A 15,922-nucleotide genomic window follows, 5' to 3' on the forward strand; every position below is an offset into this window, starting at 1 on the left:
AAGAGAGTTCGCTAAATCGTATTTTCAACATGCAGGTGATTTCATATAAAAAAACAAATATAAAATTAGATTTGTTTTTTATTATTGCATACTTGTAAAAACAGAAAAGAATTTTTTATATATGAAATTATTACGTGTTATATACAATATATTTATCAATACATACATTTTCCTTTACATTTAAAAAATACTTCATTTTCAGAAGGTACAATTTGTTAATATATTGTAACATTTTTGTAAATCACAAAATAAGTATTGCATTATTAAACAAAAATAAAACAATTTTGCATTTGTAATACAATAAAATAAGTTTTGAATAATTGGATAATGTTATTAAACAATTTTTTATTTGAGCTAAATAACTGAAAATTTTAGAATTTTTGGCAATATTATAAACTCTATATTATCACAGTATTGTTATTTTGTAAAACAAATACACGCAAAGGATGCCTATTTATTTACATTAAAGTCAATTGATATTAGTTCATCCAAAATTCTTTGCAACAACTTAAAGCTAATTCGAAAAATTCATCCCTTTTCTGTGTTTTTTTTTATAAGTAATCACCTTATTAAATGCATTACAATCTAGCATATACTCTGCAAGTATAAATAAATAACATACAAATGTGTTATAGTTAATGCCAAATATATACCATTTTGTATTACATAATAACCATACTGAAAGTTGTGTGCTTAAAAGGTATGTCAATCTAGAGACATTAAATGCCACGTCTTTTTATACATTTATATGTTTTCATTATTCTGATAACAAGTATAAAAGTCAATAAGTTGCAAAAATATTAGAGTTAAATATGAAAATAAGATGTATAACTTTTTTTAATTATCTTTAATATATAACTATAAAAACTTAAAAATGTTTAATCTTACAATTGCAAATTTAGTTCTCGTTTATTACCACTTTAAAAATACCGAAGAAAACATATTTTTTCGCCTTCTGCATAAATTTCAAAAAGTTAAAATGAAATTTCATTTAACTTTGCTGTCAATTTCAATGTAACTCTCGAAATTGGAACATTCATTATTTAAAATCAAAAATAAGAAAATTTACATTATCTTGTTAAGAGTTTCCTACAGTTCCATATTATTTTATAAGAAATATAGCCTTCATTTTTTAAAAATATTAATTTCTATAAAGTTCTCTTATAAATGTAATAATCACTTTTTATACAGTTGATTCTAGAGATTAGTACTTTCGTGTTCCGATTTAACACGCGCGGTGGGTGGAGGTGGTGGTGGCGGTTGTGGTCGCGGAGGTCTTTGATGAAATCTTGGAGACGCCGGAACAGGTTGTTGCGGTGATTTAACAACTACCACCGTCTCAGTCTGGGTTTGCACATCGATAATATTTCCTTCTGATCTGGTTCGCACGTGAGCTTTCGTTTGTTCCGGAGCGTTCAATTTGGCTGGCTTTTCCGGTCGTTCGCCGTACAAGGACATAGACGAAGGTCGACTACCTACACTGGGGCTCCTCTGTAAGTTGGAAGCCGCGTTGCCATTGTTGTTGCCCGAGGTGCAGAACGCATTGCCATTGCCACGCACTTGTATTATACTGACCTGTTGTTTGTCCACTGAATATACATGAGCTCTTTCCAAAGTTAAAGGCTATAGGTTATTAAAAAGGAAAAAGATATTAATAGCTCTGACAAATTATTATGCGATTCGACATTTTTTTTTCATGAAAATAGCTTTTAACACTTTTATTCTTCATCTTTATTTATAGCTTACGTTATTGTATTTCAAAATTGCAATATCCAGGCAGTGATATTTGTCGAGTCCATTGGCAGTAACTACATTTATTTTAAAGAATTATCTTACATGTACTGAATCTAAACGTGACGTTTAGAAACTCTTAATACTCACTCCTGCTTCGCTGTCTAGGTTTTCGTTACTGTGCCGTGGTTGTTGTTTAATAAGGCTCGAAGGTCGTATTAATCCGGCTGGTCGTTCTGGAATCGCCGGTTTACTGCTTCTATCAAGTGTGCTTGTACATACAGGATTATTGTCCGCCTTCTTACGTAATTCAACCGTTTCTTCTTTAAGATTAAGACATATATTAAACATTTCGTATTATGCTTCTTAATAACAAAATTATAAAAACATTTACCCGCATTATGTACTATGTTGGTTATACTTCTTGGGGCAGCTACCGGTCTACGTCTTTCTAATGTAGTGGGAGGCGGTCTTTCGGTTGGTATTACCTTTAATTTTTGTGTAGAATTTTCTGAATTTTCAAGTTCCACGAGAGACTTATTGCACGATATATTTTCCATAGCGTTCCTTTCAAGAGCAATAGGAGCATTTAATTTCTTTTCAGCCTTTTGAGTTTCTTGATTAATCTTTTCAGTTTCTGTGTTTGCATTATGTAAATCTTCCTGTACCTCATCAACGCGTTCTGAACAATTAACTAACGAGGAATCAATAAATGCATTTGCTTCAGTATTGTGTTGTTTAGTTTCTGTTTCTGTGCTTCCATCCTGCTTATCTGTACTAGTGTCATGTTTTGTAATTGATTCGGTATTTGTTGTTTCATGCTTTTTTATGCGATTAAGAGTCCCTGATGTTAAAGGTCTAGGTGGCTTATCAGGCGTGGGTGGTGGTTTATCATCAGGTTTCTTATCATGTTTATCCGGAGTAGTGCTACTTGGTGGTGTTGGAGCTGGTTTATTTTTCCTACGAGCTGCTGGTTTAGGACTGCCTTGTGGAGGACTTTCTCCATGATCACTAAGACTACTGTTAGAAATGCAACGACGCATACTCGTAGTTTGATTTTCCGAATCATTTATAATACCAACTTCTAAATCACGATCAAAATCTATTTCACCAGGAAAAAACCAATCTGCATACGTGATCAACTGATCAACTATAAGACTAGAGTTATTAGCTGTACTCATGTTCATTCTGAAATAATAAATATTACATTAATAGAGATTATCATATAACTTTTTCTATGATGATCAACGATAAAAATTATGTAAATGAATAATATTCTTACACCATTGTATTTGCATCCTCTTGTGGACTCCATATTAAATTGGGCGCGATTACAATCGCAATATTTTGTGGCGACATTTTATTCACATCTTGGTTTTTAGTAAGAACAGCTAGAAATTTGATTAGGAACCGCAAATTTTCTAAATTTACAGCTGGTAACTTATGTAACACCTCCCATAGAGCCCTTAATCTTGTTTCATTCTGAGTTATTTTTGCAGCCGCCATCCATTCAGGATACAATCTTTGAAATAAGATAAAAATGACGAATATAATGTTATAATTTTCTTCGTCATCATTATGGACACTAAATATTATTTTTATATTTACTTGTAAGTTAGGAGAGGTTCGGGTAGTTCTCGAAGATAAGATTTTAATGCACCAGCAATGACATGTGGATCTTTATACTCAAGAGCAGTTGGTAATGTAAGGCAGCATGCATCTAAACTCAATTTAATTCGCCGTGATTTTGACGCAGCGCCAGCTATTCTAAAAAGGCCCTCTTCTTCCATACCTAATCTTAGCAACGCAGATACACACAATTGAACGGGTAATGCAATTTTTCTGTTAGTTACTCTGAGATGTTCTTCCAAAGGATAACCATAAACTGGTTTCATTTCGTTATCATCTACAATTATGAAACAGGGTTACATATTAAATGAAATTTTTTGGTAAGTCTTGGAAGTATTACATGATAAAATTCGTCAAACACGCTAAATGTTTCTGGTTCATAAATACTATTAAATACGTACTAATATAGCTTTCTAATCCAGGAATAAGCTCTTCAAGGCAATGTAGTGCACTTTCATGATAAGCTCTTTGAAGTTTTACATATTGTATAATAGTATGTGCTAATTCAGTTTCTCGTGACATAAGTTGAAACATTTCTGCAGCTAGTTGATCCCTACATTGCTCAACTTTAGTTTCTGCTTCTTCTAATTCTTCTCTCAAATTATCTACCTTTGTTGCACCTGCACCTATTGCACAATATTAATTTCAAAACATAAACATAATTCTTGTAATATAATTTAAAAATCAAATTAAAATTTCTTCTTACTAGCACTATGTTTACTGGCTTGTTGATATCTTGTCCTCACACTATCCATATCTAAAGTTAATCGGGCTAAATTTCTTTTATGTTTTATTATGTTTGGTACATCCGTATCTAAAATATGTTGAAGAGGCATTGCAACATATTGTTCAACTTTTGCTTCATGTTCAATTGCCTCATTTGCCAAATACATCTGTGCACGACCACACTCTGACAAAGTAAAACCCATGAGACCATCTTCAGGAGCATTTTCCAACATTGTTTGACCTAATACATATTCTGGACACTTTTTCTAAAAGAATATATATTTTAAAAAGGTAAAAAGAAGCTATTATCAAAATTTAAACATAAATTTCATCATTATGTATTACCAATCGCTTTTCCTTCAGTGCAACATCTTGTGTCATAGCCTGATTTGGTGGATTACCAAGTCTTTTGTTTAATCCAATGAGAGCCATTCTGATTTGATCCACATGTTTATCTGCAGCTTGTAAATCATCTGTAAGCACTTCTGTTTTGCCAGCTCTATAAAAACAAATATTTGGCCTGTTAATTTTTGAACACTGACAAATTCAAATTAACATAACGGTTTTTAAAGCCAATCCATTTTGAGATAGTCTGATTCATAAGCTATTTTGGTATATCATGTCTGCTTCTATTGAATCTTATGGTGTTTTGACATTGTTAAAAATTATATTGTTTAAAAATTATACAGAAAAACAGAGATTCTTATCTTTTGTTATGATAGATATATCAAAATATCATATTATTATATGCTTTACTTAAAAATGTTTATTATTTTATCTACCCGTCGTAACATTTAGAAAACGCACAATTTTCGTAGACTTTTAAATGAAATTAAATCACAATTACCGAGAAAATGTTTGATCAGCAAGCTGTTTAACTCTGAAGAATTGTTTCTTCATGATTGATAAACACCTAACGCTTATTATATAAATAAAATTACACGATAATCTACTAACTTATGATCACTTATCACTTGTTAACTGTAACGACTTTCACGAGCACACATGTTTAGTATAATTAGACGACATTAAAAAAATGCAGACGATAAAAAAAATAGAGAGAATCCTTCGTATCACTCGAAAGGCAGCAATTCGTCATAATGTTTGTATAATGATCCCACACCCTCTATGAACAAATAGAATGTCCCGATCGATATATCCTTCCACAATATTGATGAGTTTCCACTCTCAAAAAAGTTTCAAGATTCACTTCTTCGATCTTAAATTTTGTAAACGTGTCAAAATCATAGAAATTTTAATCGCGGCATTTTATTTCCTTGTTCACCATTGGTTGTTTAATGTAACCGCGAAACCGAGCAAAGATTTTCACGTTGTTCATTATTTGACAAAACTTGGATCACGTGTCAATTTTGCTTTCCTTTTTAAACAGGTATTAAATTTCTATCAAAAGATTCGATAACGGGACAACTAACAAGTTTTTACTGTTCTCGGTCGGCCATTCTTGTTTCTCACTGTGATTCAGATTTCGTTTAGAACGAGAAATCGTTTTAACCGCGCGAGATTTGAAATATAAAATTCGCGAAACGCGTTAAGTAATCGTAACGATGTGATCTACAGCAACTCACGAAAGTATTTTAACGTTTATTATAAAATAATTTTATGTATTTATTGTGTCTATTATATATAAACTGCGGATTTTTATGCAAATTTATATTTTTATGGATACAACTAAAGCAATAAAACTAAAGTAGAATTTCGTTCTACCTATTAAAAATTATAACGATATTATTTTATTACGTTTTTGTATATTGTATGCATTTTGTGTATTTTATATAAAACAATTTGAAATTTTATTAGCGCTGTAATGAGATACGACTATCATGATTATGTTATTCAAATTTATCAAAGAAATTCTGTTACCATAGATTACCTAACTAGGTTTTAGAAATATATGTTTCAAGTTTTAAATTGAAGGTTTATTTGTTAGCTTAAGGTGTAAAACAAGCAATGATTCTATCCAAAAATAATAATATGTAGATGGAGAAAGTAAAATAAACTATTGCTTAAATTTATAACTTATTTAGTTACAAGATATTTATTGCAAACATATATTTAGTAAAAACATAGTATGCAGCATGAATAGCTATCTTAACCATAGAATAAATATTAAATATGATCCCACTGAATATCAAGATTTATCAATGAATACTTTTGTGATCTCTGCAAAATATAAGAAATAAATACATATGTATATTTTCAAACTTGTTTGTATAAATTACATTTTAATACAAAACCTCTTTCATAAAATTTTTTTATAGATGTTCGAATTAATGATATTGAAATAAAATAAATATTAGCAAAATAGTATACAAGTTTTGATATATTTTTCGTACTACGAAATGTTTTTCAAAAAAGCGTTATTATACAATACAACCGTTAAATAAGTATAGTAATCATAACCTATTCGTAGTGTGTAAGGTATCGATATATCGATATTCATTGTAACGTATCATGTAATCGATAACTATTCAACCATATTTTGACGATGACTTCAAATCATGTCAATTGAGAAAGGGAAGAAGGGAATTATGTATTGTTAGTTGTCACACGTTGGCCTTTATTTCTCAACTAATCGTGACCATCTGTTGACTCTTAATACACAATATCGGTTAACGACACTTGAAGTGTTCGCGCGGAAGATTTGTCTCGACTTTTTCTCATTCTTTTCCTCTATTTTTGGTAAATTTTATTCGAAGTGAACATCATGACAATAGATAGAGGCTTTTTAAATGTGTTGATACTGAGTTGGGGATTTATGCTGGTATTTACCGCGTTTCAGACAATGGGAAATATCGAGGTAAGTTTGAAAATAAGATCATCACAATATTTTAATGTTGATCTGAATTTTTTAATCTTTCTTTATTACATATATTTCGCATTTTTGTACAAAATATACATATACATTTTATTTTATATAAATCACTATTCAATGTGGTTTGTATGGATAACGTTTGATACAACATATACATAAATTCAATAAGTTTTGTATATGCATGAGTTATATTTAGTTTTATCACAGAGGAAATACTTCTCCCTCTGGTTTCATAATTATTCATTCGTTATACGAAAAATTTGAAATGTAATTAGTGAATAAACTGAAAATGAATAAAATTTTTAATATTTTGCGGAAATATTGTCAATATGTAGCTGAACATAAATCAATGTTAAAATAAGGTTTAATGGAACCATTTAAATGGACAATGTATGAAACTGTTTGTCTTTTTCAACTACGTAAGGTTAGCATATGTCAAACTTAAAAGAAACTTTTATTATTCTTATAGCTTTGTTATATGTTATAATAATAAATAATATTGTAAGTTGAACATTTAGTTACAATATTTATCATAATTAATTGAAATTACCTTAAACACTTTATTTACGTATTTTTTATTGTATGCTTAAAACATATTGTGTTCATTATTACGCATGGTTTAAGTTGTGGAGCCATTATTTTAAGTGAAAGTTATTTAGTATTAAGTACTGCAAATGTAATAATTTTGGAATCATTAAAAATCAATAATTAAATTGTCCATTAGTATTTTCCTTCTTTAACTATATAATACTTTAACTATATATTTACTTATATACTATTATGTTAAGAAATATAGAACGTTTTTTATGTATTCCATACCTATAATGGTTCTTTGTTGAAGTTTTAAAATCACATGATTATTATATTAACATATTTAACAATACACTTAGTAATTTGGAAACATAAATTAGTGATAAATATAATAATATTAATTATAATGTTATCTAATATAGATTAACTATAATAATAATATAATTATATATATTGTTGTTATAGACAGATAGCATTTCTTATCATTTTTATATGCGCAGTACTTTTTACGTAAGAATATGTAAGATGTTTTTCACAATAATGTAATTCATTAAAGTGATTCATTTATGTTTCATTAGAATAAAAGCACGGATCATTAGTATCATAGCATTCGTTTAAGCAAATATAAACATGTGATTTTGAAATTTTATACATACAGTGTTAAAAAAAATGTTTTCCATGAAAGAGTCAGTTGTTTATATAGGAGAAACTTAACAGAATATCCAGATTCATTCTTTCTTTTTAATTTTTATCTACAAAGATTCCAATATCAATGTAATTTCTGTAAATGGAATTGTACACATATTTTCATCATTTAAGGATGTTTATAACAAGTATATTTAAATGATAATTTCTCGAGTATCGTTATAAAAGATTAACGATAAATTTCACATTCCGTTAGCATCTATTAGATAAAACGAATGAGCCGCGAGAAGAGAAACAATTAAGTCGAACCGCGTCGGTCTGATTTAAATCCAAATGTAAAATTATTATTCTTTATTATATTCTTAATATGCGATAAGCATAATATTAATTTTAGCTGAAATTTAAGCTGATAATATCACTATCAGCCATTTATCAGATCTAAAATAAAAGTAGGAATTTTTGTGATTATTTTCTATAAGTATGCATGCGTAAAAATTGTAGATTAAAGTATTATTTTCTTTTAACAATAACATATAATCTCATAACTTTAATGGTCGTCATTGCAATTGTTGTAACGATATAATAAAAATGTTATTAATACTCTGTATTAAAGTACAAAGTAAAAGCCACAGTATGACATATATGTCGATAAGATAATATTATTTCTTTCATCTTTATAAAGACGTACATATAATGTTATAAATACAGAATACAAATACATAATATATTGAATATGGCACATCGATATGTACATATCGTATAGAACGTGTTTAATGAATGATTCAATGCACAGCAAGAAAGAGATATCATTTAATTGTCAAGCCCTGATAACTCCTATCAATTTTATCCCGCAATGAAGATGAAAGCAAGAAAGCCGTGATCTAGTTTACAATGAGTATAAAATCGAGCAGATAATGACTGTACAAATAAAAGTATTTATTGAAATAAGGTCGGTGTGTAATCGAAATATCTACCTCATAAAAATAATAATATTTTTTAATTGCGATCATCGTGAAGTTCTGTATGTTTGTTTCTACATTTATGTATAGAAATATCAATGATGATATTGGTATCTGTAATCAAGTTTGTTTGTATAACAACAGATTGTAACAATTTACAATAATTGAAATTAATTTGTTTTTAGAATACATTCTTGCAATATTTTTTTATTATATCTTATTATGCCTATTTTGAAATTAATATTAAAAACGTACTATTAGTAAATTATTAGTGCATTTTATATTTTTTAAAATCACTTGATCGCCATTATATAAATTATTCTAAAGATGGCATTTATTTACGTACGAAATCACGTTGACCTGTTTTATAAACAGTGAACTAAAGATCTATGTAGTAAGCAACGAAAGGATATTGGTGATCAGTTGAAGTTAGGTAATCATTGATTACTTGACTTAACACTCTACTTTGTTAGTTATTCCATAGTTTCTGGTATTACATGACGCGCTAAATTGATTTTCAACGCAATAAAGTTTATCTCTTTCTAAGCTATATTGTATACCGCATAAAAATAAACCTTTCACTTTTATTGAAAGAACGAGATTAAAACGTCTCGGTCTAGAATTACATGTTAGATTCTGATCATGGGCATCGGTATATCTATATATACTTTGTTCATCGTTGCTGAAATGCGAAAACTTTCAAATATTAATGCGATCCATGCAAATGGCCAATTACTTCTTACACGTTAGAATAAAAAAAGATATCAATCATTTATAATAGTCATTCGTAATCAAAATCATTCAAGCTAATATATATATTCTTATTCCACAGTTTTTTAAAATCGGATTGTAACGATCATGGTCCTTATAGTTCTACTCAAAATAACCTATCGACCATATTGTAACTAAATATGTCGAAGTATTTAAAAAATGACAAAGATAACGAAAGTCCAACTTACAAAAAACATAAACATGTTATATTCTATTATATTAGGTTTATTTTCTGTGCAGAAAACAGTGCTACAAAGTATTAACGAGGATGATCCGAATTTCACCGGCGAGGCCTACACTAGCTTAGCGATAATCTATGCCGTGTTCGCCACGTGCAATTGGCTAGCGCCGTCGTACATTTCGATGACAGGGCCGAGGATCGCTATATTGACCGGCGCTTGTTGCTACGTCCTTTTCATAGGATCTTTCCTCTGGCCTCAAAACGTTCTGCTCTATGCTGCTTCCTGTATCCTAGGTCTGGGAGCTGCTTTGATATGGACTGGACACGGACAATACCTAACGGAAAATAGCGACTCGGACACAATGTCCAGAAACGCTGGTATATTTTGGGCGATTTTTCAGTGCTCCATGTTTGCTGGCAACCTTTTCGTCTACTTCATGTTTACCGATTCTAAGATTAATGCGACGACTAGGAGACTCGTTTTCGGTGTGCTCACCGGATTAGCGATTCTCGGCACGTGTTTACTGGCTACCTTGAGAAGGATATCGAATAGCCTAGTTTTAGGCGAAGCAGAAGGTGTCTCCAGCGCTGACAAAGAACTTCGCATACCAGAACCTGCAAGGAAGAAACCGTTGTTAGCTGCCTGGCATGCTTTAACCGATGCGATCGATCTTTTTATTACAAAAAAGATACTTTTGCTATCTTCCATGTTTGTGTATACTGGACTGGTGTTGACGTTTTATTCGGGCGTCTACTCGTCCAGTATCGGATTCACCAAAGCAATGGGTGATTCGCGTAAGAGTCTGATTGGTCTTTCTGGAATTTTCATTGGAATCGGAGAAGTGGTTGGCGGAGCTCTCTTTGGTATCTTTGGCTCGAAGGTATCTCGTGTCTGTGGCGTGTGGTCGGTGGTGCTTACCGGGTTCTGCGCACATTTATTCGCTTTCGTTTCCATTTTCTTGAATCTACCGAACGACTCGCCATTCGCAGATACCGACAGCATAGGATATATCACTCCCTCGCCAGTTTTGGCAATGGCTGGAAGTCTCGCTCTGGGTTTTGGAGATGCCTGTTTCAATACCCAGGTTTATTCGTTATTAGGCATATTATTTCCACAACGAAGTGCACCAGCTTTCGCACTGTTTAAATTTTGCCAATCGGTCGCGGCTGCGGTAAGTTTCGCTTACAGTAATGTCGTTTATCTCCATATACAGCTCCTAATCTTAACGATAACGATCGTTATTGGTACTACTACTTTCTGTTTCGTCGAGTATAGCACAAGAAGAGAAAGAGAGAGTAGTCAATCGGAGAGCGACGTGTCGAGCGAGTAACCTATTTAAGAACCAACGTTGCGTTAACGTAACATTTCATTTATAATCTTATCATGATTTAATTAATTAATTCGCATTATCTAATTTTATCGAATTTACATTATGATTATGAGATTATAAAAATTTATTGGGTGTTTTTATCTTTAGCATTTCTTCTTTCACCTAAATTTAATAATATTGCCAATTTTTAAAAAAGTTGAACTTCTGAACATTATAGAACTTGTTTGATGTACCTTTTCTCTAATAATGTTGCGTTTACGCAACTTTTGCACGTTATCTCATTGTTTGGTTCTGAATGGATTATAAATCGAGAAAAAATAGCTTAAAAAATGCTCAAGCAAATGAATTTATTTTATCGTTATGAGAAGAGTGGTAACAATGATATATTATTTTATAAAAATAGATAGTTAAGACTAAAGATTTTGTTACATATATATATACGCATACATATGTATTAGATTGGAGCGTATGAATGTCGTTTTTTTCAAGTTTGAATTTCGCGCGCTAATACCACGCATTCAATTCTGTCCCATTAATAATTATCAACCACGTTAAAGAAGGAGTTTATTATATAAGTTAGGTGTATTCGATGTAAAGATTTTCTTGCGAAATTTAAATTTGGAAAAAGTAGTGGTATTGGAAGCATAAAGATTTCTGGAAATCTAAATATAGAATTTGGGGGAGACTAAAGATTTTTCCAATTCCACGTAAGCAATTTTTTAATGCGTAAATTATTTCAAAGGAATTTATAAACGAAGAAATTATATCAGCTCTATTTGTAGACTTTTTGAATTCTATAATTGACTAATTCCAAAATTGTTATGAATCAGAAGTAATGACAAAAATTAGTTAGTTTTCAAAAAGCATATCAAACGATATTGAAATTACTATGATCAAATACGATACATATGAAGAAACTACGTACAACTAAAGCTTTATTGTATAAAACGGCATTTAATATGCATTAATTCAACGTTAACAATTTTTGCTGCTACTGATGCAACATTGCGTCGCTTTAACTACATATTTGAATAACGCTGTTCATTTAACTGTTGCGTTTTTGTTTTTATGAGCTTTAACGAAAGACTTAGAAAGACAAAAACAATAATGAACAGTGTGTTAACAGACATCACCTAAAATAAAGACATTTCTGACGACAACTGTGTAATTTCAGAGGTAGAGAAACTATATTTTTGTAGCAGCGAATGTGTTAAGCCTTAAACAAAAATGAATAACGAGATAAGAATAGTGACGAATCGTGTAATTCCAATGTTTCAGTACCATTTTGTAAAAGACTGCGTTTCTATTAATTATTTTATAATAGTTACCAACTAAGAAACATTGAAACGAAATAGATTATACATTTTTGTTGTATATTTTGTTACTACCGTCGAATAGTAATTTTGCACTTGTAAAATAATTCCAAGTAATTCTACTAGATTCTGGAAGTTCGTGGCATTTTCGAAAAAGCATCACATCTCTTTATCTATATATATATATATATATATTAAAGATAAATTTATTTTTTTTATGAATCTTGTTATTTGTAAGTCTATTTTTAATAGTGAATATTATCATAATTATAGAAAAGGATTATGATGGTAGAAAGAGTATTTAAGAACTTCACGGCTATATTAGGGGTAGAAAATATATTTAATCTATGTTTGCAATTAAGATGCAGAAAATATGAAACGAGTATCAAATAACCCCAGTCAATGCAATATCTTTTTTATACCGTTTGCATAATAATTCGTGCTGTTGTAAGATATATAGTATCATTGTAAAACTATGATTGTTATTATATGAATTTGCAGTTACAGATTTTGATAAAGCTTTTAGATGAGCGAACATTTTGTTTAAACAAGTTTATATATATTTTATAGATATATTTTGTTTCCGGTAATCGAAGTTAGGAGAAAGATTCTGTTGTAAAGAAATTAGGATTGTGAAATGTTATAATGTAAGATGATATAGACATTGTTTGAACTGAGTATAAAGCGAAAATAGCTATATTTTTTTAAAAAGATTAGTGATAAAGAGAGCACTGTGCTTCCGTGCGAATAAATAGCACGAACTTCCATTGACGTAAATGTCTTATAATTTGTATTTATATTATACATGTATTGATACATGTATTGATATATGTTCAATGGAATAGAGTTCTCGCGGTTTTGAAATGTGGTAAGACTGTAATATGCAAAGTTAGTTCATTGCATTCTTGATAACTGCGACAGTAAGCGGTTTTCTATCGATATTTTAAAAAACGTTGAAGAAATGATATTTTCTAGTATTTACAGCAATAGTATGAAAAATAATAAAAACATGTATTATCGATTATGTACATATGTATGTACGTTAATATACGAACAAAATAATTTTGAACTTATTTTTCATGGTGTCGAAGGAAATAGTCAATGATATTGTACTTTGTATGAAAATATTCTGTACATAGGAATAACCTGTTAACTTTGAGACTAATTTAAGACATAATCTTACCGTTTGGTGTATGTACCGTATAGATATAGAATAAGTACATTTTTGTCTATTAATAAAATTCGTCTATTCTCGTTGATCAATTTCTGTCAATTTTTAAAATCTATGTAAATGTCAATGTTCACAAAATATATAGAAAATTTATTCAGGTTTCAAACCGTTCTTAGTTAAAGTATTATTGTAAATATATTACGACCAAATTTGTAAATATATGTAATTTGAATTGCAATATATGATACAGAAAGCATAACACTTCGTATGATTCCTAATATTATTAGAACAATAATCGATGTTATCTAAAAATATTTGTAAATTTCTAATTTATCAATTTAATATTCATTGATACATATCCAATTTAAATTTTCTTACATTTACTACGTAGTCTTTGGCATCAAGACATCAGTTACATATATATATATATATACATATACATATTATTACATATACATATTTGATTAATCAATGTTTGGAATGTTGGAAACACAGAGGATAACTTATTAGTCAAAAATTGGGAATGAAATGAACAGGAAGTATGCGACTTGACCGACATTAGAACATTGTATACCACATGCAAGTAGTTTCAAGTATTCCATCTACTATTGGCGTTGTAGTAGTATTCTATGCTGAGTCGATAACATATGGAATGACACTAAACCGGTAAAGCAGTTGTAAGTTCCTCGCAAGACGTAGGAACTTCAATATGAAAATACATTGGTAGTAGAACACCGTACATTTCAATAATTCCTATATACACACATATACGCACAACGATTTATTATTCTTATATAATTTTACGATTCTAAAATATTCTAATGTTGCATTAAACAAGTAACCATTTATTAGAAATTTTCGGCTAGAATATCAACGACGCGTTGTATACAGACACTGTTCAACTCCCGGGCAGCCACCTGTCGCGCGCATGCGTACTGACGGTAAAACACCTCGCTGGTCGTTTCTGAGTGTCAGTGTAAATCAAAATGGCGAGTGTAACGACGGTTTGTGACAGCTCTCGGCCTGTTTCGCTCGTGTTTTCGAGTATTTGAACGGGACGCGCGTAGTTATGTTGTTCACGTGACTGATCTAACTCTGAAGGGTGAGTGAAGAATGATCAATTATTCGTGGCAAACATCGAAACGCGATTTTTCTCAATTTCTTCGACTGGATCGACACCCTCCTGTTATTCCATGGACAGTGGCGGGGTGACATTGACGTTACTCGTTGAATTACGTGCTTTTTCAGTAACTCGTACGTCTGAATTTTTTTTTTTTTTCTTTTTTAACCAACGAACAATTTACTATTCGTGTCGAACACGAATAATTCTAGAAAATATTTTTATTGGGTGTGTATCGTCGATCGTTCGAAAAATGAACCAACGTTAGAAAGATCGTTTGATAGTGTTGATTATTATTGTTTCGCGGAAGTGTCACGAGGTGTGTATTGTTTCGAAAGTCGGAGTTGTGTGCTGTGCACGTTCGAACGTGTATCGCCCGCGTTCCCAATCTCGTTGTGCGTGCCTTATTTTTTCATTCTAACGCTCCGTTCCGTTTGGCCACGGTGAGTCGATATTCCATCACGATGACATTTAATGTCATATAATAATACATACAACGCGATTCCGATATCTGGCTCGTTGACTCGTTAACAATTTCTCCCGGTGTTTACGTACATTGTTTAAACGTTAGTTCACGTTAAATGTCAGGGGTTGACTGTCATTCTTGAGTTTTTATAAATATATGCTTTCTTCTAAAATTTGTTTTGCTCCCTTTTAAAAGATCGTAAACTGGCAATTAGACGAGCAAAACTGTTTTGCAGCATAACGGGTATAACTATGCTCTTTCTTTTCTTTTTCCTTATTTTCCTTTGTCCGTTTTTCCTATACTCTGAGTAAATCATGTAAAATTTGAAGATGTCTGTTAGTATTTAAGTTTTACATTTGCAATTTCTTCGATATAAGATTTATATGTGTACTACTTATGTTAAATTTAAAGGTAAGGTAAAAAGTTGGTCCTGTGGCGCAACGGATAACGCGTCTGACTACGGATCAGAAGATTCCAGGTTCGAATCCTGGCAGGATCGGTTTTTTTTTCTATTT

The 15,922-nt window shown here is 30.7% G+C and overlaps 3 protein-coding genes and 1 non-coding gene across 9 annotated transcripts in view; 3 read left to right on the forward strand and 1 right to left on the reverse strand.

Annotated features, from left to right (window-relative positions):
- Window positions 1-60: 60 nt before the first annotated feature.
- LOC139994395 (rho GTPase-activating protein 44) lies at window positions 61-5,569 on the reverse strand. Of its 5 annotated transcripts, none has more exons than XM_072016992.1 (10): window positions 4,934-5,569; window positions 4,432-4,585; window positions 4,067-4,352; window positions 3,762-3,986; window positions 3,340-3,637; window positions 3,014-3,253; window positions 2,126-2,919; window positions 1,882-2,054; window positions 1,576-1,623; window positions 61-1,491 (listed from the first exon to the last, which is right to left on the reverse strand). In XM_072016992.1, the coding sequence occupies exons 1-10, from the start codon at window positions 4,984-4,986 to the stop codon at window positions 1,198-1,200; spliced, it is 2,565 nt and encodes an 854-aa protein (XP_071873093.1). In that variant the 5' UTR covers window positions 4,987-5,569; the 3' UTR covers window positions 61-1,197. The 5 variants fall into 5 exon arrangements, with proteins under 5 accessions (XP_071873093.1, XP_071873092.1, XP_071873091.1 ...); XM_072016994.1 differs by adding an exon at window positions 1,747-1,808 and having other exon boundaries at window positions 1,483-1,623; XM_072016991.1 differs by lacking the exon at window positions 1,576-1,623 and having other exon boundaries at window positions 61-1,575.
- A 1,029-nt stretch (window positions 5,570-6,598) lies between these two features.
- On the forward strand, window positions 6,599-14,080 carry LOC139994449 (UNC93-like protein MFSD11). The gene is made up of 2 exons (XM_072017100.1): window positions 6,599-6,904; window positions 10,066-14,080. Exons 1-2 carry the CDS (start codon window positions 6,812-6,814, stop codon window positions 11,335-11,337), a joined length of 1,365 nt encoding a protein of 454 aa, XP_071873201.1. The 5' UTR covers window positions 6,599-6,811; the 3' UTR covers window positions 11,338-14,080.
- A 697-nt stretch (window positions 14,081-14,777) lies between these two features.
- Window positions 14,778-15,922, forward strand: part of LOC139994448 (uncharacterized) — a 45,496-nt gene continuing 44,351 nt past the window's right edge. The window contains exon 1 of one of the 2 annotated variants that reach the window (XM_072017098.1): window positions 14,778-14,923. The gene's annotated coding sequence lies outside the window, so the exon portion shown is untranslated. Of the gene's footprint in view, window positions 15,385-15,922 lie in introns of both variants that reach the window. The other variant, XM_072017096.1, reaches the window with a different exon arrangement.
- On the forward strand, window positions 15,834-15,906 carry Trnar-acg (transfer RNA arginine (anticodon ACG)). Its single transcript has one exon. It is a non-coding gene; the product is annotated as a tRNA-Arg (tRNA).

This window comes from Bombus fervidus, chromosome 14 (assembly GCF_041682495.2).
Source record: "Bombus fervidus isolate BK054 chromosome 14, iyBomFerv1, whole genome shotgun sequence".
Lineage (NCBI taxonomy): Eukaryota > Metazoa > Arthropoda > Insecta > Hymenoptera > Apidae > Bombus > Bombus fervidus.